This window comes from Neoarius graeffei, chromosome 10 (assembly GCF_027579695.1).
Source record: "Neoarius graeffei isolate fNeoGra1 chromosome 10, fNeoGra1.pri, whole genome shotgun sequence".
Classification (NCBI taxonomy): domain Eukaryota; kingdom Metazoa; phylum Chordata; class Actinopteri; order Siluriformes; family Ariidae; genus Neoarius; species Neoarius graeffei.
In genome coordinates this window covers 83,746,527-83,772,387 of record NC_083578.1, presented here as the reverse complement: position 1 = coordinate 83,772,387, position 25,861 = coordinate 83,746,527, and the positions used below count along the sequence as shown (strand labels likewise).

At 39.9% G+C, this 25,861-nt stretch overlaps 1 protein-coding gene across 3 annotated transcripts in view; it reads left to right on the top strand.

Moving 5' to 3' along the window:
- The window catches only part of plxnb3 (plexin B3), a 275,840-nt gene extending 251,730 nt beyond the window's left edge, over positions 1–24,110 (top strand). For 2 of the 3 annotated variants that reach the window (XM_060932435.1, XM_060932434.1), the window contains exons 25-35: positions 1,926–2,072; positions 6,608–6,767; positions 6,940–7,043; positions 7,483–7,579; positions 10,759–10,925; positions 16,434–16,594; positions 18,656–18,803; positions 18,984–19,048; positions 19,186–19,261; positions 21,757–21,831; positions 21,931–24,110. In XM_060932435.1, coding sequence (XP_060788418.1) covers positions 1,926–2,072; positions 6,608–6,767; positions 6,940–7,043; positions 7,483–7,579; positions 10,759–10,925; positions 16,434–16,594; positions 18,656–18,803; positions 18,984–19,048; positions 19,186–19,261; positions 21,757–21,831; positions 21,931–22,035 — 1,305 coding nt within the window. In that variant the 3' untranslated portion in view covers positions 22,036–24,110. The remainder of the gene's footprint in view (positions 1–1,925; positions 2,073–6,607; positions 6,768–6,939; positions 7,044–7,482; positions 7,580–10,758; positions 10,926–16,433; positions 16,595–18,655; positions 18,804–18,983; positions 19,049–19,185; positions 19,262–21,756; positions 21,832–21,930) is intronic. The other variant, XM_060932436.1, reaches the window with a different exon arrangement.
- The last annotated feature ends 1,751 nt before the right edge of the window (positions 24,111–25,861 follow it).

Sequence of the window (25,861 nt, the reverse complement as noted above, 5' to 3'; positions counted from 1 at the left end):
CATTCAGGGCAACAAGATACACACAGCTTAAAACACACAATAGGTTAAAAGACAGACAGGACACATCAATAACATGTTGGACAAGAGACACTTAGCTTAATATACACGCATTTATTCGATTCTTTAAATTCGTTTCTTAAGACAAGGATTTTTTAAGATGTTACCTTGACAGTTTCGGCGATAAACTTCCGCCTTGTTCAAAACAGTCACCAGATGTCGAGTGGTGACGTGCCTTATCAGCTGATGTTACTCTAAGGAGGCGTGAACGTCCCGCCCAATTTGACAGGCAGTTCACGCCTCCTGCTGTCAGGTCGCTCCTCCAGGACGGCGCTCCAGGTGTGTGACAGCGCGTACGCTCCCTCATCCCAGTTCATCGTTCTCTGCGCACGCTTGCGTATCTCCACTGCCTCTAAAATCCAACGCTGGAATCTATTTTCTTCAGCGCGAATGACTCTGGCCTCTTCCCAATTCATTATATGATTTTGCCGTTTACAGTGGTCTGAAATGGCTGATTTTAAGTTTTCTTGGTGTGCTTTTTCTTTTTCGGATCTGGGAATGAATTGGGAAGAGGCCAGAGTCATTCGTGCTGAAGAAAATAGATTCCAGCGTTGGATTTTAGAGGCAGTGGAGATACGCAAGCGTGCGCAGAGAACGATGAACCGGGATGAGGGCGCGTACGCGCTGTCACACACCTGGAGCGCCATCCTGGAGGAGCGACCTGACAGCAGGAGGCGTGAACTGCCTGTCAAATTGGTCGGGACGTTCACGCCTCCTTAGAGTAACATCAGCTGATAAGGCACGTCACCACTCGACATCTGGTGACTGTTTTGAAGAAGGCGGAAGTTTATCGCCGAAACTGTCAAGGTAACATCTTAAAAAATCCTTGTCTTAAGAAACGAATTTAAAGAATAGTTTCAATAGGTAGACATAATGAACTTTCACTACATATTAATATACACGCAGGTTGAGACAAGCAGAATATAAACATAGCATGCTAGAGAGCAAGAGAGCAGAGATTACCGTAAAAGATAGGTACACAATGAAATAAGAACACAAACAAGCACATAACAGGTAACATAGACCAAAGCTGGCATACTTGCAACATGAACATAAAAATAATGCACTGAATGTGTTCAATAGAATAGCCTTAACCTTAAAAACACTTGCATTGATATTTTAGTATGTCAGCAATGCGTAACTTAAAATCAGTCAATGGAATGAACAAATCTAGCTTTAACTGTTTCTGGAGTTCATTCCAGGTTGAGGGGGCATTGTATTGAAAGGCTAATTTTCCAAAATTGGTTCTAGGAGTTGGTATGTTAAAGAGAATAATATTGTTTGATCTGAGGCTTGACAGACACTTTTTTGTATAAATAGGGGACACTATGTAGTCCCCTATTTATACAAAATTAAGTCATTCAGGATTCAGCCATGTTTTTGCTCGGCGTTAGCAAGTTAGAGGTTTTTAGCTTTCTCCTGAAATGTTTTCTTTTATTTTGTCTTCCTCAGGGTAGTGAAACTCGCTTTCGCTGTGAACACTGTAGTTATCGCTATCCATGCTGTAAAATTAATGCTGTTCTCCTGAGAAATGCAAAAATAAATGTTAACAAAAATCGCTACGATTTTTGTTGTTGTTGTGAACGAGCGAGTTGCCAGAGGTCCGTAACCGGGGTCCGTAACTGGGGTCCGTATCGTAGGATACGGGCCCACTCGCCAGCCAATCAGAGCGCAGGATTTGATGGAAACTGGACCGCGAAAAAAATAAATGTTTTTATTCCATTAAAAAACTGTCCTGTAATGTATGATAAGTAATAATAATTCATACAATCACAATAATATTAATTTTAATTAATCATATCAAATTGATGAACATAAATTTCTAAAATAAACATTGTACTTATGCTTTTTTTCTCACTTGTTTGCAGGAGGTGGCAGGGGAGCCTCTGTACATGCTGTATAGAGCTATAAAATATCAAGTAGACAAAGGCCCAGTGGACGCAGTGACGGGTAAAGCCAAGCGCACCCTTAATGACAGTCATCTACTCCGAGAGGATATAGACTACTGCTCCATGGTAAGTGTCTTTTTCTCTCTCTCGCTCTCTTTTATAAGCAGATTGAGAGACACTTGACTGACAGCTGACACAGAATGTCTCTATTAGTGTCACTCTTGCTCTGTCTTACTCTTGCTCTCTTTCTCTATCCCATTTCATTCTAATCTCAGACTTTTACTGCGCACTTTAGTACTCTGTGTCTCTGTTGCTGCTCTGATAGAGTTGTGTTGCTGTGCACTTTCCATAACACTGGACTTCCTCTGAATGCTGAGAACAATGGCCGTGTCTAGATGTATAGAATGAGTTGTGTTAGGAAGAAAGGAGATAACGGCCATTTCTCACCAAACATTTAATGATCCCGTATGGACTGGCTTTTTAAGAGAATCTGGGCTACAGAGATACTAGAGAACATTCGTCAGTTCTTTAATCCTCCCCCCCCCCCCCCCCCCCCCCCCCCCCTTTTTGACTCTGACTGTCTTTCTGTTTCTCACTTGATACTTCAAAAAAACTATTTTAACGATTAAACCCTTTCACGAGAGAATAAATTTGTCAAAGTGTGAAAGTTTTGTGCTTTTCTGTAAATAAAACAGGCCTGAAAATCTCAGTGGAAAATCTGTGTTATTGTTCAAATTAGAGAAGTGTTATGGTATCAGGAGTGCAGCTTATTATATTCCAGAATGCAAATGCAGGCAGTGCATTGTGTATATTATTATGAGCATAATGATCAGAAGATTTGGAGCTATGCAAGGCTGGATTGTGGATCAGGCCAGTGCTCCAGGGCCTCGGCCTGCAAGGGGGCCTCTAAGCCTTAGGTCACGCACCGTGCGTAGCCCAAGACTTCTGAAGGAAGTTCAACGCCAGGGCCCTCAGCATGTATAGTACAAGCTGACCATGAGGTCCCTGGGTGCTTATAGCATGAGCTCACCACTCGGGCCCCCCCAGACCCCTAAGTGCTTACAATGTGAGGTCAATCCCCATAGTGTTTAAAACATGAGCTGAGCATTACTGCCCCCAAACCATTGGTGTTTAAAATGTAAGCTGACCAATAGGGCCTCTGGGCCCCTCAGCACTTACATTGAGAGGGCCACCAGGCCCCTTGGCATTTAAAGAGTGAGCTGACCACTAGACCCCCTAGCCAATGGGGCTTAAAGTGTGATCTGACCACTAGGGCCCCCGGGCAGTGGAATATTTATTCATAGAGCCAATCTTGAAAACTAGAGCCAATGAACAATTTTAAATTTCATTTTCGTTCTCAGCAACCCAGAATTAGTAAAGTTTGACTATATTTCGGAAGCATTTTGGCTGTAGACCAGTGTAATCAAAATGGTCAAATAATTCAAATATAAGTCAAATAATGAATGGCTTGCCATATTATGATGTCCTTCAAACTGTCCTGTTATGCAGAATGAACTGACTCGCTGGTGAAGATTATATCATGTCACAGTATATTTTAGCGTGCCAACCAGTGGCTCTGTTTGCAGAAACACTGTACTGTCCGAGAAGCTCTCATTTACCTCAACCTACAGTGTGAGGTTCCATGGTGCTTAAAGTGCTGATGACACGAACATGACTCTATGCAATTTCTTAAATAAACTATACAACATGGCAAACATGTTAGATTTCTGTTATAATTACGTGAAAAGAAGCTGTTGTTACGCAAATATCCAACTTTTAATTGCACAGCACAAGAAAACTGGGTCCGTGGCTCGCGGCCATGTTGTGACGTCAGCGGAAGAACACGCTGCGGTTCACTGGCTGTTCTACTCTGGTTCTACTCAATGGAAATGGCGCATGAAAACGCCGGTGAACTCTCTAGTGCTAGCTCTTCCTCTTCTGGGAGTCTAGAATTGTGTTGATCTCTTCCGAATAGAATCTATGATAGCCTACCTTCTTTACCCTTTGCCTCTCGTTGCTAGGCGGCAGTTACATGAAAGCCGCAAGCTTTCACAAGCAAATACATGACTGATATCACGCCGACTTTATGATTACATTTATGATTATCATGTAGAATCTATAGCTCTACGTACCTTTATCTTATGTCGTTTCACAACACATGTTCTGACAGGAGGACTGTCTTTGGATCCGGCATAGCTACTAGTAGACCCCCTCCGGAATACTGGCAGTGTTGCCAGGTTGGGAGGAATCCCGCCCAGTTGAGCGGTTTCAAGTGCATTTTGGTGGGTTTTGAACATATTTTGGGCTGGAAAACGTCAGCAGTATCTGTTGCCAGATACTGCTGATGTTTTCCAGCCCAAAATATGTTCAAAACCCACCAAAATGCACTTGAAACCGCTCAACTGGGCGGGAAACCTCCCAATCTGGCAACACTGTGTAGGCACTGCTGATGGTAGTAACACACGTTTGTGCTGAACTGAACACCCAAGAGATTCTTTTAAGCTGGGAAGGGTGTCAAAACAATCCAAATCGAAGTGTTCAGAGCACAGGACGGATGTTGGTGAGGGCTCCCGCTTGTCACGAGTGCGCCTGACTTGCTTCACCCACTTCACATGCAGCTCGGGTTCTCTGGGAAACTTGAATAAACTTACCCCATCCTTGTAGGCTTTGGAGCAAAAGCCGGCAACACAACGCGAAGGCATAATAACTAATATATCAGTTTGTCATTATTAGTATTATTATTATACATTTTATATATATATATATATATATATATATATATATATATATATATAAATGTATAATAATAATACTAATAATGACAAACTGAACACCTGTCGCATCAACAACAAACTGGTAAGTTAGGAGGAAGGTTCTTTCTCTGACGTCATATAGCTCCTCCTCCTCTTTCGTCTCCTGGGTGCTGCAGCCCTGTCAAATTTGCCCAAATAGCCGCGTTTTTTATCATAACTTGTAAAATAGGCGCCTTCGTGAATTAATATATGGATCATCGGGAATTACTTTTTATGTTATAAAACATCGCCAAAGATCACGGTGGTGTAGTGGTTAGCGCTGTCGCCTCACAGCAAGAAGGTCCTGGGTTCGAGCCCCGGGGCCGGCGAGGGCCTTTCTGTGTGGAGTTTGCATGTTCTCCCCGTGTCCGCGTGGGTTTCCTCCGGGTGCTCCGGTTTCCCCCACAGTCCAAAGACATGCAGGTTAGGTTAACTGGTGACTAAATTGACCGTAGGTGTGAGTGTGAATGGTTGTCTGTGTCTATGTGTCAGCCCTGTGATGACCTGGCGACTTGTCCAGGGTGTACCCCGCCTTTCGCCCGTAGTCAGCTGGGATAGGCTCCAGCTTGCCTGCGACCCTGTAGAACAGGATAAAGCGGCTAGAGATAATGAGATGAGAACATCGCCAAAGATGTCAAAAACGTGTCATCAGCACTTTAAAGCTTGAGCTGACCACTAGGGCCCCCAGGCCCCTTGGTGCATGCATCAAGCGTAACACCTGGGCTCCTTGATGCATACAGTGCATGCTTAAAATGAGAGCTTCTCAGACAGTACAGTGTTTCTGCAAACAGAGCCACTGGTTGGCACGCTAAAATATACTGCGACATGATACAATCTTCACCAGCGAGTCAGTTCATTCTGCATAACAGGACAGTTTGAAGGACGTCATAATATGGCAAGCCATTCATTATTTGACTTATTTGAATTATTTGACCATTTTGATTACACTGGTCTACAGCCAAAATGCTTCCGAAATAAATATAGTCAAACTTTACTAATTCTGGGTTGCTGAGAACGAAAATGAAATTTAAAATTGTTCATTGGCTCTAGTTTTCAAGATTGGATCTATGAATAAATCTATGATTGGGTTTGGATAGTACTTTACTTTTTTGGCAAAACAATGAATGATGCAATCTGAAGCTGGTATTGTATCATACATGATATCATGTTATTCCTAGAAGTCACTTATGATGCAATTATAAGTCAACTTACATCACTCTGCTGAGTACACACTGAATAAGGACTAAACCTATTCAATACTTATACATAATTGTTTTTTGCTATTTGGTTCATAATGCATTTTATTTATATAAACTTTTTGATGATTTTCTAGTGTTACATAAAGAGAACACGTGAAATATCATGTAAACCAACCATAAACACAGGAAGAGACCTAGGTTTACAATTTATACTTAAAACGTTACTATCTACACAATGTACGTAAGTATAAAATGTAAAATCTTAAATATCTTGTAAGCCATAGTCAGACAGCTGTTTTATTGAATTCAACACGCCATATTTCATAGCAAACAGCCAACTTCATCTCTGAAGCAGACAACTTCTGAAAAATTGTTGACCGGTGTTATTAATAGATATTTCATGAATCAATTTACATGCATAGATATAAATAAATCTTATATAACATGTATAAATATCTCATCTTTCTTAATAATAAAATTCTCCTGTGACCCCAAATGCATCTCAGATGATCCCATGTGTGGTTGTGACTCCAACGTTGAGAATGTATGGTTCAGATGGTTGCAGTTTTTATATTCAGAGACTCTAGTTGTCTAATACCATTTTTAAGCCACATATATCAGATATTTGGCTTTTCATCAGTATAAACATGCTACTGTGTTGTTTCGCCAGACTCTGACAGTGCTGGTAAAGAGCGGGGTAGAAGTCCAACCCTGTCCTGTTAAGGTTCTGGACATCGACACCATCACTCAGGTGAAAGACAAGATCCTGGACCAGATCTACAAAGGAGCTCCGTTTTCTCAGAGGCCCTCAGCTGATTCACTGGACCTCGGTACAGCTTAGTCAGAAACGAAGAAACCATTTATGTTTATGAAATCATTCAATATCATTGTCTTTGTTTCTTTCTCTGGAATTTTTTTTTTTTTGGTTGTGTCCATTTGCAGGCTGCTTGGGTGACCATAATTTAGGCTATAAACGCTTTCATTTGTGTTTCACGTTAATAGAGTGGCGATCGGGGCAAGCAGGTCACCTGACCCTGTCTGATGATGATGTCACAGGCATAGTTCAAGGTCACTGGAAGAGGATCAATACTTTGCAGCACTACAAGGTGTCGCATCTCATATTACTCCTAATGTCCATTTAAAAGTGTGTAATTATGGGCTGTAGAGTGCTTATTTGCAGACTGTCTTTTTTTTTTTTAAGAAATGCATTAAAGTAGAAAAAAAATCTATCAATTATGGCATTTCCTCTTTTCTCTGCACCTCTTCAAGTGAACAGACATGCAAGGGGAATTCAATTATGTAACGATCAATAATCCAGTCCAGCATTGCCGTGGATTCTTTCACCGTGCTTACCTTGTGAGAACATGGCATCGAGTCAGCTCGGAGATTTGCCAGCTTCTGTTTTCCTTCACTATTAATTATACTTTGAAAGCCCATTCACAGCCTGTAGGAAATTTCAGCAGCACTACAGGCAGCGTAATTCGTGTATTCTATCATGTCTGATTTTATCTGATGCCCTCATTCAGCCTCATTCTATATCCTCAGGTGCCAGACGGAGCTACGGTGGCTCTCATCCCTCGTTCAAGTGCCGGTGTCACAGGCATTAATCAGATCTTCCAAACTGGAGAAAGTAAGATTCATGGTAAATAAAAAAGTGATGGCTGCTCTGTTCCAGTCCTGTATGGCTGCAAAGCGGCTAAATTATAAACATAGAAGCTGTATCAGCTGCAGGGTTCGATTAGCTCAGAGTTAGAAAATCCATTGTCCCATGTCCTTCGGTTCAGAAATAAGACATTTTTCTCCTTAGTGAAGAATATCTGGCAGCTTTTAGCTGCATGTTTAAGTAGTCTTTTAGACTGAAAAGAAAAGAAACTGTTCACTGAAAAAGAAGGGAGTTATAATTTAAGGGGTTTATATAAATTTAAAAATTATAGGGTGTGCACAACCAAGAAAAGTTTTTGTATTTCTGTTTGTGGGGTGAAACGGTGGAACAGTTTGAATGAGGATCTCAAGGGATGTCCAGACATGAAGCGTTTTAAAAAGATGTACAAAAATTTGATTTTCACAAGGTATAATTGGATGAAGGGGATTAATCATAACTGGCTGTTTACTGTGTATTTTTTTTTTTATTTTGTTCTTTTTTGAGTCATCGTCTATTTGTTTTGTTTTTATCTTGTTCTCTATTGTGAGTGTGGTATTAGTAGTAAACTTATGTGTAGACATATGGATATACATATATAATTAATTATATGATATAGTCAGAGAATTGATATCTGAATAGTTGAAGTAATAATTAATATACAGTGTGTGTGTGTGTGTGTGTGTGTGTCTAAGGAAGCTAGATAATCAATTTATATTGATTAAAGAAGAGGGGTGGGATTAAATAAGATTTTACTTCAGCCCACTCCTTTTCGGACATGTAAACTCAAAACTGCTTAGTGCGTCCTTGTTTGTCTTTTTGTTTTGTTTTCTTTTGTTTTGATTTTGATATTATATTATTATTTTTACCTATATTATTTATGGTTTATTTTCTAATTTAGTAGCTTTTTACTACTAAATTACTTTTTACTAATTTAGTTCTTGTTGCAAATGCTGTTTTGCTTGTTTTCTGTTTATTTATTCATTGTTAGTTTATTTCGAACATGTAAACAATCATCATCATCAGTCTTTAAATATTTACCGATCTTAAGAAGCTAAATTGGACTACATTTAATTTAAAATACAAAATTAAAGTAAGACTCCACCTTAAAATGCATTAATATGTTTATATTAAAATATTTGTGACGTGTTTAGTGATGATAATCTGATGTTAATTTGGTTCTTTATTCTTGGCGCATTTAATAAGAGAAGAGAAATTTCAGCAATTTCAAACATACACTCACCGGCCACTTTAATAGGAACTTGTTCTTGATTCTAAGACTCCTGTTCTCAGCTGGCAGGAGTGGAACCTAATGTGGTCTTCTGTTCAGCTGTTGGATGCTGAGATGCTTTTCTGCTAACCATGGTTGTAAAGAGTTGCTATGAGTTACTATATCCTCCCTGGCAGCTTGAACCAATCTGGATTGGTTTTCCCAAAAGCCTCTTAATGCTAAGAGCGTCTTAACTAAGAGAGAGAGTGTTCATTGTGCTGCTCGCTCTACCATTTAACGATGCTCTTTGTGCTGCGATGCTTTTGGGAAACCCACCCCAAGGCGTTTGTTTCCACCCACAGAACTGTCACGCACCCACAGTTGATCAGCAGTTTCTGAAATCCTCAAACCAGTCCATTTGGCTCAAACCAACACCCATGCCACAGTGAAAGAAAGTCACACTTTGAGATCACAATTTTTTCCCATTCTGATGTTTGAAGTGAACATTAAAGGGCGTATCATGGGTAAATTCAGGAGCAAGATCAATGTAATTCTCCTATTTTATATTAAACTTTGGTCAAATATCTGTAACATTCTGCATTCTCTGCAATTTTTTCCCCCTTGCGCAATACCAGAAAAATTCAGTTGAAATCAAGCCATTTGAGGCGAATTGGTCCGCCTCTGAAAAAACTTTGCATTTGAATTTCCCGGGAAACATTGATTTTCGTGACGTCGCATGCAGGACACCTCCCTCTGAATCCTACGTCAGCCCTGGTTTGTTTATGAGAAAACGACCCGGTGGTTTTCTGCAAATTTCTTCAATGTTATCGTGTAATTATTAAAATGGTTAACAGATGTATGGTAGGAGGGTGTAGCAACACCAATCCTGATGGGATTAGTACTCATCGTTTCCCAAAAGACCGGACAATGAGAGAGAAATGGGAGCGCTTGGTCTACACAGGCTGTGCACTGAAACCGTGCAAAGCTCACGCAGCCTGCTGGCGCTTCCGCAGATAACGTCATGAATCTGGCTCCAGACTCCCTTGGGATTTTTCCAGACACGTTTTGTTATTTTATTTTTTTTCTGCTGTAGACAGATGGCCTTGTGCAAAATTACCCTTCTGGATGAGTGTGTAAAGGGACATACTTTCATACAAAAAGCACTAAATTGGTCCCGAATATGCACTTTAACTGAAGCTCTTGATTTATATCTGCATGATTTGATGCATTGTGCTGCTGTCAAGGGATTGGCTGATTAGAGAACTGCATAAAACAGCAGTTGGATGGGTGTTTCTAATAAAGTGGCCAGTGAGTGTAAGCGATAACAGCCAGGTTTAACTGTTAGCTCCTAAAAAGAGCATTAATGAGAAATCCAGTGTAGAAGTAGTGAAGGCTGGAAGCATCGGACTCAAAGTTGCAGAATCAGTGCAGCTGTATGAGGCAGGTACACAGAGTTATAGTAGAGACTTGGTTATGAGATGATGAACACGATGGTGTTGATGGTGGTATTAGCATTTAAGTGTAGCTTTGGAAGCTGATCTGTTTGAGATGAGCGAGCTGGACAGACTGAAGGACTAACTAAAGCGCCGCTGCATCGCTCTCTTTTGATAGAAATGGAGAACCCACTACTGTATCTCCTCTATCAGCAGGTAGTGGTGGGTAATATAGGAAACTGCTAACCAAAGTGAAAATAAACTGACATGTCTATGAAAGAAGTTTAAAGTAAAATCAACATATTTCCTTACAAAATATTTTTTGGATGGCATTAAAAATCACGTTAATTATAAACATTAATATGCAAATCATTCAGGACGGATTTGTCCTTTGAATAAATTAGAGCAGCCATCACAGACAGTTTGATGAGAAATCTTGTACAGTAAATGTAGAATATTCACACTTGATCTACATGCTCTTTTCTAGCTTCAACCTTCTTCTCTAAGCTGCTCTTGTTTTCGGTGTGTTTTGTTAATAGAGACGCCCATGTTAGAGGGGGAGGAAGATGAGGGTCTACGTCTGTGGCACCTTGTGAAGTCCAGCGAGGATCCCGAAATCCCCAAACACAGAAAAAGCAGCATGAGAGAGCGAGAGCGTGCCAAAGCCATCCCTGAGATCTATCTCACAAGGCTGCTCTCAATGAAGGTAGCTCACTCTTTAGAATGAAAATGTCATTGAATGATTGGGGTCACATGAGGGACTGAACATGTGGGGGAATCAACATTCTGTTAATTTTGCGTCTAATGCAGTTGCAATGTTTGAACACCGGAGGTCTCAATCTGCGAAACATATTGAGATTAAATATATAGACCCTTCCCACTGACGAAACCGGAAGTAAACAGACCCTGCGCCATATTGGAAGACCAACAAACTTGTGATCAGGGGGAAATAACAGCAGCGCGCGGAATTTAAACCCACGAGGCATTTGATTCATCATAAACCTACAATAGTAAACTTTTTAAAAATGTATCAATTGTTGCCCTTCATCGCGGACTCGAGAGACGAGACCTGACGAGTTAGTTCGTTGGTAGCAGAACAAAATGTCTGGACACAAATCGGGTTTTCAGAAAAGGAAAGAAAATAAACGCAGGGTCGAAAATACAAAAAAGGAGGCAGAAAATGCAAAACGAGTTTTAAGGTAGGACAAATGGTTACTTTTCCGAGGCAGCCCGCCGTGGCTGCAGGCTTTCAGTTGTGTCATTGAATGGTTACTTTTCTGAGGCAGCCCGCCGTGGCTGCCTGCAGGCTTATTTATTATAGCCCATTTAGTTAAAATAGTTGATCTAAAATGTTTATAGTTATGTGATTGTTGTCCTCAGTGTTCGAACTACCGTATTTTCTGGACTATAAGCCGCTACTTTTTTCCTAGGTTTTGAACCATGCGGCTTATACAAAGGTGCGGCTATTCTGTGGATTTTTCTTCCACCACTAGGGGCGCTCTAACCGGAAGTAGAATCAAAAATAAGATAGACGAAAAATCAATGCAAAGAAGAATTAGCAGATCTTTAGCAGATGGAACATGCACGACAAATTACTAACTGGTAATTATTTTCAAATCCAGCGAAGATGATTAAAGTGACTTGTGGTTTCAAACACAGGAGAAATGAAGGTAAATAAATACCGGTTATTTTCTCTTGGTTCTGTTCCGTTTTAATCAGCAAAGTTGCTGCCGTGTTAAAAGGCACTGTTCGGAAAGAATCTGTTCAGGTACATACATGTACATTTACAGTACAAAATCGTTCTGTACATGCAGTAAATATCTAATTTTTCAACATAGATATCTGCGGCTTATAGCCCGGTGCGGCTTGTATATCTTTTTAAAAAAAATTTTTTTTAAAAATAGAGCGGATGCGGCTTATATACAGGTGCGCTCTATAGTCCAGAAAATACGGTCTGACGATATTTTCGGGGGGTCCCTTTTTTCCCCTGGGGGGTGCTTGCGCTTGTCTCGGAGCGCGGATCTCCAAACACATGAGAAGCCTATCTTACGCACATATCACGCGGACTCCACACCTCCACACACGCATCGCTTCTGAAGTCATAACTCATCAGGGGAAATCGTGTCCACATTGGCATGTTCAAAAAACAACCTCGCGTCAACAATGATACCACATGCAAGAAAAAAAAACAGTCAGGCTACTCAACAACCAACCTGGCAGCAGCAGTCGTTGTCATATCGGTTTATTTTATCTTTGATGTAAACACAACACTTCGGATATGCAAATGCTTCCCGTTACACACGATTGCTATGTCAATAAACATCATTTTGCCAATATTTTAGAGACCCCCCAACATTTCCCAAATCATGTTTTCAAGGGATCTCATGTCTGTTTCAGGGGATCTCGGATCCCCCGAGTACCCCCGTAGTTCGAACACTGGTTGTCCTGATTTAGACTGGTGTTGTTTTTTTTTTTTTTTTTTTTGGGGGGGGGGGGGTTGCGCGATGTTGCACCCGGGTCCAGATTAGGGCAGAACCGGCCCTGGCTACATTTCAGGTGTAGTTTGTTTTATGTATGTATGTACTTGCATAGATGTGTACTTGGTCTTCCAATATGGTGACTACCGAAATCTCGCGGCGCGGTGACGTCATGCGGGAACCCTCTATAGAGTGCACACCGGGACTGACATGCATTACGTTATATGATTACATGATGACTTTGTAAAAAGAGCTCTTCAGATGCTTTGAAACAACACCAGTGCCACATCGCTGCGATACACGGTGCTCAAGAAAGAGCTCGCTAAACTCAAGTATTTTGGTGAACTTTGCAGCTCTATTTCTGGTTAAAATTATGCCTCAAGCTCTGCTACAGAGCTCATTATGTTCAGTCGCTCATTTTCCCCTGGGTCAGAGACTTTGTTTATTTGATCAAATTGGGGGGTTTTTTTTAGACAAGATAAGAAGCCTTTATTTATCACACATACACTCAAGCACAAACTTAAGCACAGTGAAATGTCTCCTCTGCATTTAACCCATCTGAAGCAGTGAACACACAAGTGAGCACACACACATACCGAGAGCAATGGGCAGCTATGCTACAGCACCCGGGGAGCAGTTGGGGTTTAGGTGCCTTGCTCAAGGGCTGCCCCATGTTAACCTAACCGCATGTCTTAGGATTGGATTTTTGGGAGAATTTATACATTTATTTAATAAAATGTATTCTGGCGGCACAGTGGTGTAGTGGTTAGCGCTGTCGCCTCACAGTAAGAAGGTCCAGGTTCGAGCTCCGTGGCCGGCGAGGGCTTTTCTGTGCGGAGTTTGCATGTTCTCCCCGTGTCCGCGTGGGTTTCCTCCGGGTGCTCCGGTTTCCCCCACAGTCCAAAGACATGCAGGTTAGGTTAACTGGTGACTCTAAATTGACCGTAGGTGTGAATGTGAGTGTGAATGGTTGTCTGTGTCTATGTGTCAGCCCTGTGATGACCTGGCGACTTGTCCAGGGTGTACCCCACCTCTCGCCCGTAGTCAACTGGGATAGGCTCCAGCTTGCCTGCGACCCTGTAGAACAGGATAAAGCGGCTAGAGATGATGAGATTTGAGAAAATGTATTCTTTATTTGAGCTATTTAATTTTAGATCTATTTAAATTATCTATTTATTCTATTTAAAGTATCTATTTAATTTTAGATTGATTTAAATGATCTATTTAATTTTAGATTGATTTAAATTATGTATTTATTCTATTTAAATTATCTAATTAGTTTTAGATCTATTTAAATTGTCTATTCTATCTAAATTATCTATTTATTCTATTTATATTATCTAATTTTAGATCGATTTAATTTTTGCTCTATTTAATTTTTGATCTATTTAAAATTTATCCTTTATTTGATCTATTGAAAGAAATGTATTCTTTATTTGATCTACTTTTAATAAAAAAATTTTGGGAGAATGTATAAATGTATTTATTTTTAAGATATGGTGACTGTAGTACATTTTGTTTACAATATTACATTTATATGCGTCGCAAATTGTTTTTTTTTTCATTTATTAAATTATTTTCAGACAAAAATTCAAAATGTTTTGCATGGTTTATTATTCAGAAATAAAAAAGGAGTCTTTTCAGTCAGACCTTTTTAAATTTTGTTGAAAAATATTCTGAGAATTGAACTGAATCAATTCATGAAGCCAGTATCACGAATCGAATCAAACTGTGACCAGAGTGTATCGTTACACCCCGACTGAATACGGTTTCAGTTACCTGTATATGCGTCTACTCACCCCAAGACCAAACAATCCCAATCTTATCTGCTTTCGGCTCCCTCAGACAGCACTGGCCTCGGCCAAGGCTGTTGCTGGAACAACAACTCCCCCTGAAGATCACTGCAGTGAGACGCTCTTGCATTCCTTCCCCCACTTCCCACGGTTGCCGCTTTTACCCCCAGTGTGACAAGCGGATGTGCGACCAGCGCCGTCATGGCTGCAGGAATGGACGGCTACTTGCTTGCGCTGGGTTACATCTACCTCTCACCTCCCCCCAAGTCCCGAGTTTTCATGTTGTAAAGTGTACTTGTGTTATTTTGTGCTTATGTGCTGAGGTGTTTTTTAATGTTCCCACATTGTACTCCTCACAGGAGCATCGTGTGGGGGTTGCTTTTTTCTCCTCCCCTCTCCTCATGTTACTCTGTATTTTTTCTTTTCATCCCTGTCTTCCTGTCCTGTCTACTCCCCCTCTGTCAATTGTATGTATGTGTATATGTAAGGACGGGTTGATGGTCAATTTCGCTGGCACTTGTGACTAGTGACCAATAAAGGGTTCATTCATTCATGTACACTACCGTTCAAAGGTTTGGGGTCACTTTGAAATGTCCTTATTTTTGAAAGAAAAGCACTGTTCTTTTCAATGCAGATCACTTTAAACTAATCAGAAATCCACTCTATACATTGCTAATGTGGTAAATGACTATTCTAGCTGCAAATGTGTGGTTTTTGGTGCAATATCTCCATAGGTGTATAGAGGCCCATTTCCAGCAACTCTCACTCCAGTGTTCTAATGGTACAATGTGTTTGCTCATTGCCTCAGAAGGCTAATGGATGATTAGAAAACCCTTGTACAATCATGTTAGCACAGCTGAAAACAGTTTAGCTCTTTAGAGAAGCTATAAAACTGACCTTCCTTTAAGCAGATCGAGTTTCTGGAGCATCACATTTGTGGGGTCGATTAAATGCTCAAAATGGCCAGAAAAATGTCTTGACTATATTTTCTATTCATTTTACAACTTATGGTGGTAAATAAAAGTGTGACTTTTCATGGAAAACGCAAAATTGTCTGGGTGACCCCAAACCTTTGAACGGTAGAGTATTACCCGATGCTCCTCCTGGTTTCCATAATTTCGTGAACTTGTTTGTTATACTTTTTTTTTTCTAGCAGCAAAGACCATTCTGATTCCAGTTTCTTCAACTTCACAATCTTTTATTAGTGTTCAGTAATAAAGTAATTAACTTGTAATTAGCTTCGCAATCTGTCTGTGTATTAATGTGTCAAACTTGCCCAGGATCACTACAATTTTTTTTTTTCTTGTCAAGCATCATTTGTTTTATTTTACATCCAGCTAGGTTTGAAATGGTACATCACAGCAATCAGTTCCTCCTCTGTCTTGAAAGTGAACACATTTTTGTTCTTAATTGCAAAATGTTTCACAGTGGGAGAAAATCAGGCTTCCTGAGCCCCATTGTCCTCACTCCCACTGGTAGTCTCCACATCGCTCCAGTTCTCATTTGCGAGAAGCTTCATTTAGCGATCATGATGTTCATAGCTGGAACCAACTTCCAGAAGAAAAAAAGATTCATCTGTTTTAAAGTCAGTTCTCTTGTGCCTTTAGATGAGCACTCAGCGCAAGCATTGCACCATTTTCTATAATTTTCTTCCTGTGTTTCTTTCTTTATTTCGTCTATTTTATTATGCATAGTATATTTTACTTTTTTTTAATTTTGTTATATCTTCACTTCTGCTCAGCCTGACTGAGTCACCAGTTGCTACAGCTTCTGTTGCTTTAAATCTGCATCTCTCAGGAAAAGAAATGACTTTGTCACATCTTCAAATGCCGGCGTGAACACGGAGTTACATCACTCAGTATTAATGTCAGTGTCACTGTCAGTTTGTTCACTGCTGCATTGCAGTATTTGCTCTTACACTGTCGTGTATGTGTGTGTGTTCAGGGAACTCTGCAGAAATTTGTGGACGACGTGTTTGTAGCCATCCTGAGCACCAAGCGGCCACCTCCGATTGCCGTCAGGTTTTTCTTCGACTTCCTGGATGACATGGCAGAGAAGCACGGCATCGATGACCCAGAGACCGTACACATATGGAAAACGAACAGGTATACACAAGAATGTCGGTACAGCATTGAAACCGTTTGAGTTTCAGAAAAATATGTTTGATTTTGTGAACAAAGGTGATGCAGTGTTTTGTTTTTTCTTTGCAACCCAGTGTTACCAACAGATCTGAAACAAACCTTAGATGGGGGTCCGAGGACAGAGAGGAGGTTGTGGGGGCATAAGGGGCAGGTCCTAATACGTGTTGCTTTTTTTTTTTCCCCCAGATACTTTCGGTATGATAGATAAGATAGACATTAGAAATAACATAGAATAAACACATACCCTGTCTCTGATCACCTGCATCAGCTTGACTGTTAGGAGTTTTGGTATCTCTCTCTCTCTCTCTCTCTCTCGCACTCTCTCTCCCTGACTCTGAGCTGTGATAATGTTACCACCAAATAGGAAACAAGGGGTCATGTTTTCTCTGAACTGGGTAGGTTTCCAAAAAGCATTGCAACACAAAGATCATCGTTAAATGGTAGCGCGAGCAGCACAATGAACACTTTCCTAGTTAAGACACTCTTAAAGTTAAGAGGCTTTTGGGAAACCCATTGCAGATTTGTAAATGAAATTGACACCACCAGTCAAAAATTTGGGCATGACTGCTCATAGTAAGAATTTCTTTATTTTTGTAATTATCTACTATTTTATAATAATAAGAAGAAGAAGAAATAATAATATGGAATTATGCATATGGAATTATGCAGTGACCAAGGAAACATGTTAAACAATTTTTTTTTAAAACCTTTTTGTACTGGGCGGCACGGTGGTGTAGTGGTTAGCGCTGTCGCCTCACAGCAAGAAGGTCCGGGTTCGAGCCCCGTGGCCGGCGAGGGCCTTTCTGTGCGGAGTTTGCATGTTCTCCCCGTGTCCGCGTGGGTTTCCTCCGGGTGCTCCGGTTTCCCCCACAGTCCAAAGACATGCAGGTTAGGTTAACTGGTGACTCTAAATTGACCGTAGGTGTGAATGTGAGTGTGAATGGTTGTCTGTGTCTATGTGTCAGCCCTGTGATGACCTGGCGACTTGTCCAGGGTGTACCCCGCCTTTCACCTGTAGTCAGCTGGGATAGGCTCCAGCTTGCCTGCGACCCTGTAGAACAGGATAAAGCGGCTACAGATAATGAGAATGAGACCTTTTTGTACTTTAAATTCTTTAAAAAAAAAAAAAAAGCTTTGAACACTCATGCTATCTCAACCAGCTTCATAAGGAGCTTCACCCATGAGACCAAGTTCTTAAATAGGACGGGCTGTCGTTGGCTGCTTGTAATGAAATTTTAAAATGAAAACTGCTTATTTAAGAAAACAATTTCAAGTAAAAATAACTTGAAATGTAACTTACTATTCTATCCACATTCACTGGATATAAGCAATCGAGCGCTCTGATTGGCTACTCTACTACTAGGATATCAGCTCATATATTGTGAGTAGAGAAAAACAAAATGGCGGAGCGTGTTGTTGAACCAACCAAGGACGAAATAAAAACTACTCAAAAACAAAACCCCAAAAATGCAAAAAAAAAAAAAAAAAGCAACAAAATATGGAATGAAAGTATTTGATGGAAAGAAGGTATCTTTTTTTATTTTTCAAAAATTATTATTATAATAGCATTTTTCACAAATTGCTACTGTCATTTCGCCGGTTTGTTAAGCCAAAATGATTTTGTCAGATGTTTTGTAAAAAGTTTTTATTTATTGAATTTGCAAAAAATAAAAATGCTCTGTTTCTCAAAATCCAGTGAATGTGGATAGAATAAAAGTCATTCCACTCAATCTCGTCGTACATGGCTAATAGCCAACTCGGTGCTACGTGCCTCGTCAGCTAACAGCTCATGTACGCCTCGATTTTGTGGAATAACTGTTAAATATAATATAACTTCACGATTTACATGTCTTCGAATCAAATTTAAACCAGAAGCCTTTTATCAAAAATGTTTTTATGACAATTGAAAATGTGTATATTCAGTCTAACGTGTTCAAACCTTTGACTGGTTGTGTATGTGTGGGAAGCACTGCAGCCTTTATCTCTGTTAATCAATCATTAATTTTTTTTTCTTTCTTTCTCCAGCTTACCTCTGAGATTCTGGGTGAACATCTTGAAGAACCCTCAGTTTGTATTTGACGTGCAAGTAACAGATAGCGTAGACGCCGTCCTGTCCGTCATCGCTCAGACTTTCATTGATTCCTGCACCACCTCCGAGCACAAAGTGGGACGGGTCAGTAAGCTAATTAACCCCTGAATGCTGGGTCAGTGTTAATTAACTGTGTGACCTCCTTCCTCGCTGACCTTGTCGTGGATTGTGACGGCTCAGCGAGCATGCTCAGAGAGACAGCGGGATGACAGGACATATTTAAACACTGCATGGTAAAGTGTGCTTTGTTTTGTTGTGGTTTAGGATTCCCCTGTGAACAAGCTGCTGTATGCCAGAGAAATACCTCGATACAAACAGCTAGTGGAGAGGTGAGGCTTTCACAGTACACACAAGCACAATGCAGGTTTTTCCAATATTCACACAAAGACATTCAGACAATCATGACCAGTAACACACCCGTTTTTAGTGCAGCACTGTTAAATTATGTGGTCTGTTCATGCTGCAGGTACTATAGTGATATTCACAGTGCTGCATCAGGATGCTACCAGGAAATGAACTCCATGCTCACGGAGTTATCCGGGGTGAGTTATAACACTTACCGCACCAATTTACACTCCAGTTTCTAATCTGCAAAGTGACATTTAATCGTTTAAGGCAATTTAAATGCAGCATGAGCAAAATTTATGCAAGGAATAAAACACTTGGGGGCATGCAGGAAAATAATCAGCCATGTCATGATGTCATTAAAGCTGTTGCCACCCCAAAGTTGATCATTTTCCAAAAAAAGCAGCTGTTTAATTAACAATTATTCCACAAAATTGAGTCGTACATGAGCTGATAGCTATAAACCGTGTACCACAAGATTGAGTGGAATAATTGTTTCATTATATCCACATTCACTGGATTTTGCAAAACGGAGCATTTATTTATTTATTTAGCAAATTTGATAACATTATACAAAACGATCAACAAAATCATATCTGCTTAGGCGGACTTCTTAAAAAGCTCTCGATGGCTGCACAAATTGACTTTTTAGTGTGGTTTTTTTTTTTGGAGTAAGTGCTGTCTTGCTGTCGTGTCAATAATAATAATAATTTAAATTTATATAGCGCCTTTCAAAAAACCCAAGGACGCTTTACAATTATAGACAAGGAAAGAAAAATAAATAAATAAATAAAAATATAATAAAAAATAAAAAGTCCACCAAGTAGGGGTCAGGATGTAATTCCCGTGGTGTAGCAGCCACAGTCCCACCAAAAGGCACACGAAAACAAGTCCCACATCTCCAGCACCGCCGCCGTGACGCCGTCAGCAACATTGCTTGAACACCACGCCGTGGATCCACACAGCGAGCAGAGAAGCTCCGCCACGCAGAGCGCTGGTGTGTCCCAAACCGCCTGCACAGCTGCTGCGACGCCACCGAGGAACATCACTTGGAACATCACGCCAAGCGTTAAAGCACAGAGCGCTGGACAACCACGATGTAAAATGAGCAACGAGCTCACTGCAGTCCACAGCTGGGAGTGCAGGCATCACCCACAGCGAACCAAGGCCTGGAGGGAACCGACGCCCAAAACTGGGTCCGGAGCTACACCACAACCGGCGGACAAAACACTCAAACAAACACCAAACTACACAAACACACAGGAAAGAAAAAAAATAGAAAAAGAAATAAAATAAGAACTCCGGTGAGAAGCGGCAGCCAGAACGCGCACGACGTACTCTCAATCGGAAACAGAAACGCCAAACGTGTCAAAGTATAGAATAGCTGTAGACATGTATTTATAATTATATTAAGATTGGTTATTGCAGTTTCATTCAATTTAGTTGCATTTTACCAGAGTTATGGCACCATTGCCAGCGGGGGATATTGTGCTCTCAGAGCACTCTTGTTTGTAGAAAGTGCCGTCTTGCTGTCGTGCCGAGGTATAGAATAGTTTTAGACATTTATTTAATTCTTCCTTGGACATTTCAGTTCTGTAATTTTCAAACTTTTTTGAGCTTTTGAACCAGTCTAAAAAATTCAACAAATTTTAATGCTTAAAGATGAAGAATGTAAACAAACCAGCGAAATGACGGGAGCAATTTGTGAAAAATGCGTTAATAATAATTCTTGAAAATTTTTTTTAAATGATGCGTTCTTACCATCAAATACTTTCATTCCATATTTTGTTGCTTTATTTTTTTTTTCCTGGTTTTGTTTTCGAGTAGAGTTTTTATTTCGTCCTCGGTTGGTTGAGCAACACACTCCGCCATTTTGTTTTTCTCTACTCAGGGTATACGAGCTGATTGCCTTGTAGTAGAGTAGCCAATCAGAGCGTGCGATTGCTCATATCCAGTGAATGTGGACAGAATAATCCTTCTTATACCACACCAATTTGCCAACGATTACAATTTTTGTTTATTACAGAACAAAACTTCATACTTTTTATCCATTTCGTGAAACAAGTTATCACATACATTACAGCAGCTAAACAGAGTCATTCCCTCTGCATCCTGTCTTTTTTTTTTTCTGTCTCTTAAAATTAATACAGAGTTCCCACAAGTCATGGAATTTCTGGAATGTCATGGAATTTTAAAAAGTGTAGTCCAGACATGGAAAGTCAGAGGATTTGATCGTTTTTTGGGTCAGCTCATAGAATATCAGGGAATTTTGTTTGTAGTACGTTTACATTTTAGTTGCCATTTTATCAAAATGTAATATTTTCACTGCAGTGTTTTTCTTTATCAGGTAATTTCACTATGTTTAAACAACGAAAACTTTGTTTTGTACTGAAAACGTCTGTGAACTAGCACATAAAGCTCAGCACAAAGAGGGCATTTTTCAGTTTATTTTAGATAATGGAAATTCAGCGTTTCAGTCGATGAAAGATAAGGGAAACGCAGGGAACTTGACATTTGAGTTAGACTGGGAACCTTGTTAAATAAGACAAATAAAAACTCAGCTTCGGCTACTGTCATTCAGCACCTTCTGACCAATCAGAAATGAGAATTCACCAGTGTTGTGGTCTAATGCTAAATAAATTATGAGCTCTAAGTTTATTTGAAGCAAAACATATGCTTTGTGTGGTTTCAGAGCTTTGCTTCAGAGATGAACAGCTTGGTGGCTCTGCACGAGGTTTATAAATACATCAACAAATATTATGATCAGGTCAGTGTTGGAGCACCAAAGAAACACACCTTATGAGAACGCTATTGTTTATGTAATTTATAAGGCTCGTTTATGGTTGCGTGTGTGTTGTGAATGCAGATCATCATGGCTCTAGAGGAAGATCCTGCAGGACAGAAGATGCAGTTAGCCTACCGGTTACAGCAGGTCGCTGCCCTGGTGGAGAACAAAGTCACTGACCTTTGAACCTTTGACCTCTGACCCAGAGATGGAGAGTCTTTGACCAGCTTGGTACAGCTGACAGGAGCCAGCTCGGTGGTGCGTGAAATCCAGTCGAGCTGAGAAATCGGATTCCCCCACCCCTTCGCCTGCACCCCCACTTCATGCTTCAGCCTTAACAAAAGGGAAAAGATTGAATAAGGCTGAAGCGTCGGCTGTTAAGCAGGTTTTTAGAGTGTGGGATTTAAAAAAAAAAAAAAAAGCACACACAGCCATTTTTTTTTATCTGCTAAGCACATCGAACTGTTTTTCTACTAATGTCAAACACTATTCAGTGCTCGTATGACACGTCTGGTGCGTGAGTGCGATTTTGTGTGCGCGCGCGTGTGTGAGAGAGATCAGGTTTTTTTTTTTTTTTGCTTTGAGTCAGAATCAGAATGTCGCTTTAATCAAAGTGTAGCTTTATGTAACATAGCATTCGTGTGATTTTGTTTTTCAGTTTTGCAGTCTGGAATTTTAATTGGGTTCTTAGATTACCAGTTATTAATGACAAACTCGTTCATGTCAAATTATAAATCACAAGCACAAGTGCCATAACAAGTGCAAAAATAGCACGTTTTAAAATTACAGCACAAGGTGTGCATGTGTCAGAGAGCAGCTGTGTGTGTGTTTGTGTATATGTGGGTGCGCCGTGCTTTGTGTTTTATTTATTTTCTTTTTTTTTTTGGAACGATAACATTTCAACTTTTAGCTTTTATTGACACGATTTGTCAGAATGAATACACTGGTAGGGTATCAGACTGGATTCATTGCTTTTTATATAATAGGGACAAAAGCAGCAAAATATTTGAGCAGTAACAAGATGTTCGACAGATGTATGTTATAGTGGGGCTGAGTGAGTCCAGTCATCGTATTTTAATCATGATCCTGAATTCTTCAGTTCATTAAACAAAGCTGAGAGTGGGTAAAAAAAAAAATTATCGGTCAGTTTAGTTAAAGGTAGATAATTGGGTAATACAGAATTTAAATATACAATGTGCATATTAAGTTAAACTTGTAGAACAAAATTTTCTTCCAGATAATTATGAGCAATAATCGCGATTTTAGTATTGAAATATTGAAACTAACCATGATGATCAATTTAGCCCTGGGTGTTTTTCGTCACCTGATGTACGTGTCATCAGTATGTGTTAAATTCAACGTGGTTCAAAAATACCTGATACTTTGCTGCTGACTTCAGTGAAAAGATCAAAAATAATTTCACTGACCGAAGCCTTAGCACAGAGCTCAGAGTTAATGTTTTTATTCGACAAAAGAATGAAACTGGATTTGGGACCTGTTGTAGGCCTTTCTAAACGAGTGGATTGGCGATATGGGCAAGTGGGTGGAGCCACAAAGTGTGGAAGATGTGTGGACACTGAATAGAGGAAACTAACTTATTTTTACTGTAAATAGCACTTATTTATACAGGATTGCCAAACGTGCCTTGTTTATAACCTTTAATAATGATTACCGATTCCAGTATACAAGCTTAACGTTATTTGCCAAATAGAGAGGAGGAAAGTGCCACAGGGTTTGAAAAGACAAAAAAAAAAAGCTGGCCTGGACAGACAGATTCTGCAGTTCACACCACTTATGGCTTTGTTGTTGTTGAGAAGTGTGTTTATTGTTTACTGTCTCAGGATCACAGCTGCCCTTCTCAGTAATTTCAGTATTGCGAAATACTTCCCAGCGTACTTCACTGTACACTGTTCTGAAGTGTTCAGTCTTCAGGCTCATATTTTTTTTTTTCGTGTTCTCTGTAAATAGAAATGATATTGGATTGTAATCACGTGTGGATTTTTTTTTTTTGTCTCAGTTCATTTTTGTTTTTGTCTGTAGCACTTTCCGTTTACACTTTTGTCTTTTCTGTCGCTTTATAAAGCTTTGCTAGTGTGTTTCCTGATTGCTTGAATGGGGTGGGTGGGTGTGTGTGTGCGGTGTGTGCCCTCTTTCAGCCACTCTTGTGTACAGTAAAAAAAAATAAAAAATGCTGGGCACCAAAAAACACACACCTATATGTATATACTGTCATATTAAAGGAGTTGTTTGTAATTTGTAAAGCCGTCTACTGGTTGCAATTGCAATTTTAGAAAAAAAAAATTTTTTTTTTTGAATAGCGGTTCCCCTTTCCTTTAATCGACCCCAGCCCCGTATATTGAAAGTACCAGCGCTTCTCATTTCTTTATAGACGCGTCTACATTTCCGTTTATCGCTTCCCTTTTTACACTCCTCTTTTTAGCTCCTCTTTTCAAGAAAGCTGAGAAAAGAGGCAAGAAAGCGAAACAAGATAATGACTAAAAATTTGCTTCATTTTTCCCCCTAATTTGGTCCCACCCACTAGCTAACACTCCCCTGTTATACGACAGCTACAAACCAGGGAGCGTGAAGGCTAACACGTGCTTCCTCCAAGACACATGAAACCAACCAGCTAATCTCTGCGTCTTTTATCAAAACTGCCGCTCATGCTGCATCACAAAGCAGCGTAACACACTCAGAGGAAAGCGCTGTCTGCCTTCTTCCACATACATGAGCTCACAGATGCTCACGACTGGCTCGTGTCACTGTGATTACCAGGGGAGAGAGAGTAATTTAAAAAAAAAAAAAATTTTAAACCTTGTTACACTTGACAACAAAGTACGCTTCTGCTGGAAACACCTGTGTATCCTCACTCTGTAAGAATTGTTGTTACTTTAGAATTGATATGTATCGTTAAAGATGGTGGACTTGATCATCGATCGATGGAGGAACCAAGGAGGCATCGATTGGAGTTTTGTGAAGCAACCAGAGAAAAGGTGGAGCTCTCTTCCAGCTGAGGGCGGAGCTACTTTTCAGACTGGACATGAAAAAAAAACTAGCCACACCCACTGCATGGCGATGTTACGAACCACAATTTTTTATAAGGTATTATATTTTCAAATGGTTACAAACTGCACCTTTGTTGCAAGGGACTGCTGAATCAAATGTACTGTTCCTACTTTAGAGTTTCTTTAAAAAAAAAAAAAAGACAAATTGCTAGTTGATATTTATTTAGAATATATAATTTAGAAATATCAGGGTTGGTGAAAATAATACTCAAGTACATGCAGAAGGATTTGGTAATTTAAAACAGCAGGTGAATATTCATTTGTTTATACAGTACATGTGTGTTAGCCTGAAATTTGATATTTGAATGTTTGGCTTCTCAGTGTAGTCTTAATTATTAGAGACTTGTGCATGCATGAGGTTTTATTGCCTTTTTTTTTTTTAAATGAGCGCATGATGCTTGTGTCTGTGGTTCACAACCGGCCCGATCGGAAAACGCGTGTATGTATGTGTGTATGTATGTATAAGCAAGCCCCTGTGTACGGCGACAGTCTGAGCACCTCCAGTAAAACACACTTTTCCCCAAGAGAAAAAAAAAAAAGAGAGAGAAACTGCTGAACTCTTTTCTCACTGTACAGTCTGTGACACTGTCTTGCCAAACGTGCATTACTTTTACTGTATTTTACTCATCACGTGACACCAGAGGGACAGTTGATTGATTGTTGATTGAATGGTGTGTGTGGAGCGAATCGCCATATTTTACACAATTTTTTTATACAAAGGGGGAAAAAAAAAAGAAAAAAGACTATGAGGTAATTTTCTAATGGAATCAGGGTTAAAAGAAAGCTTCGGCCCGTTGTAAACTTCAATCCTCTTTTGTATTTGTATTGAATATAGTTTGCTAACAGTTGTGTATATGTGCCTGTAAATATTATGAAGAAAAAAAAAACTTTTTGACTCTGATACGTTTCTCTGCTGAAGAGAAATCAAGAGCCAAAATAATCACTAA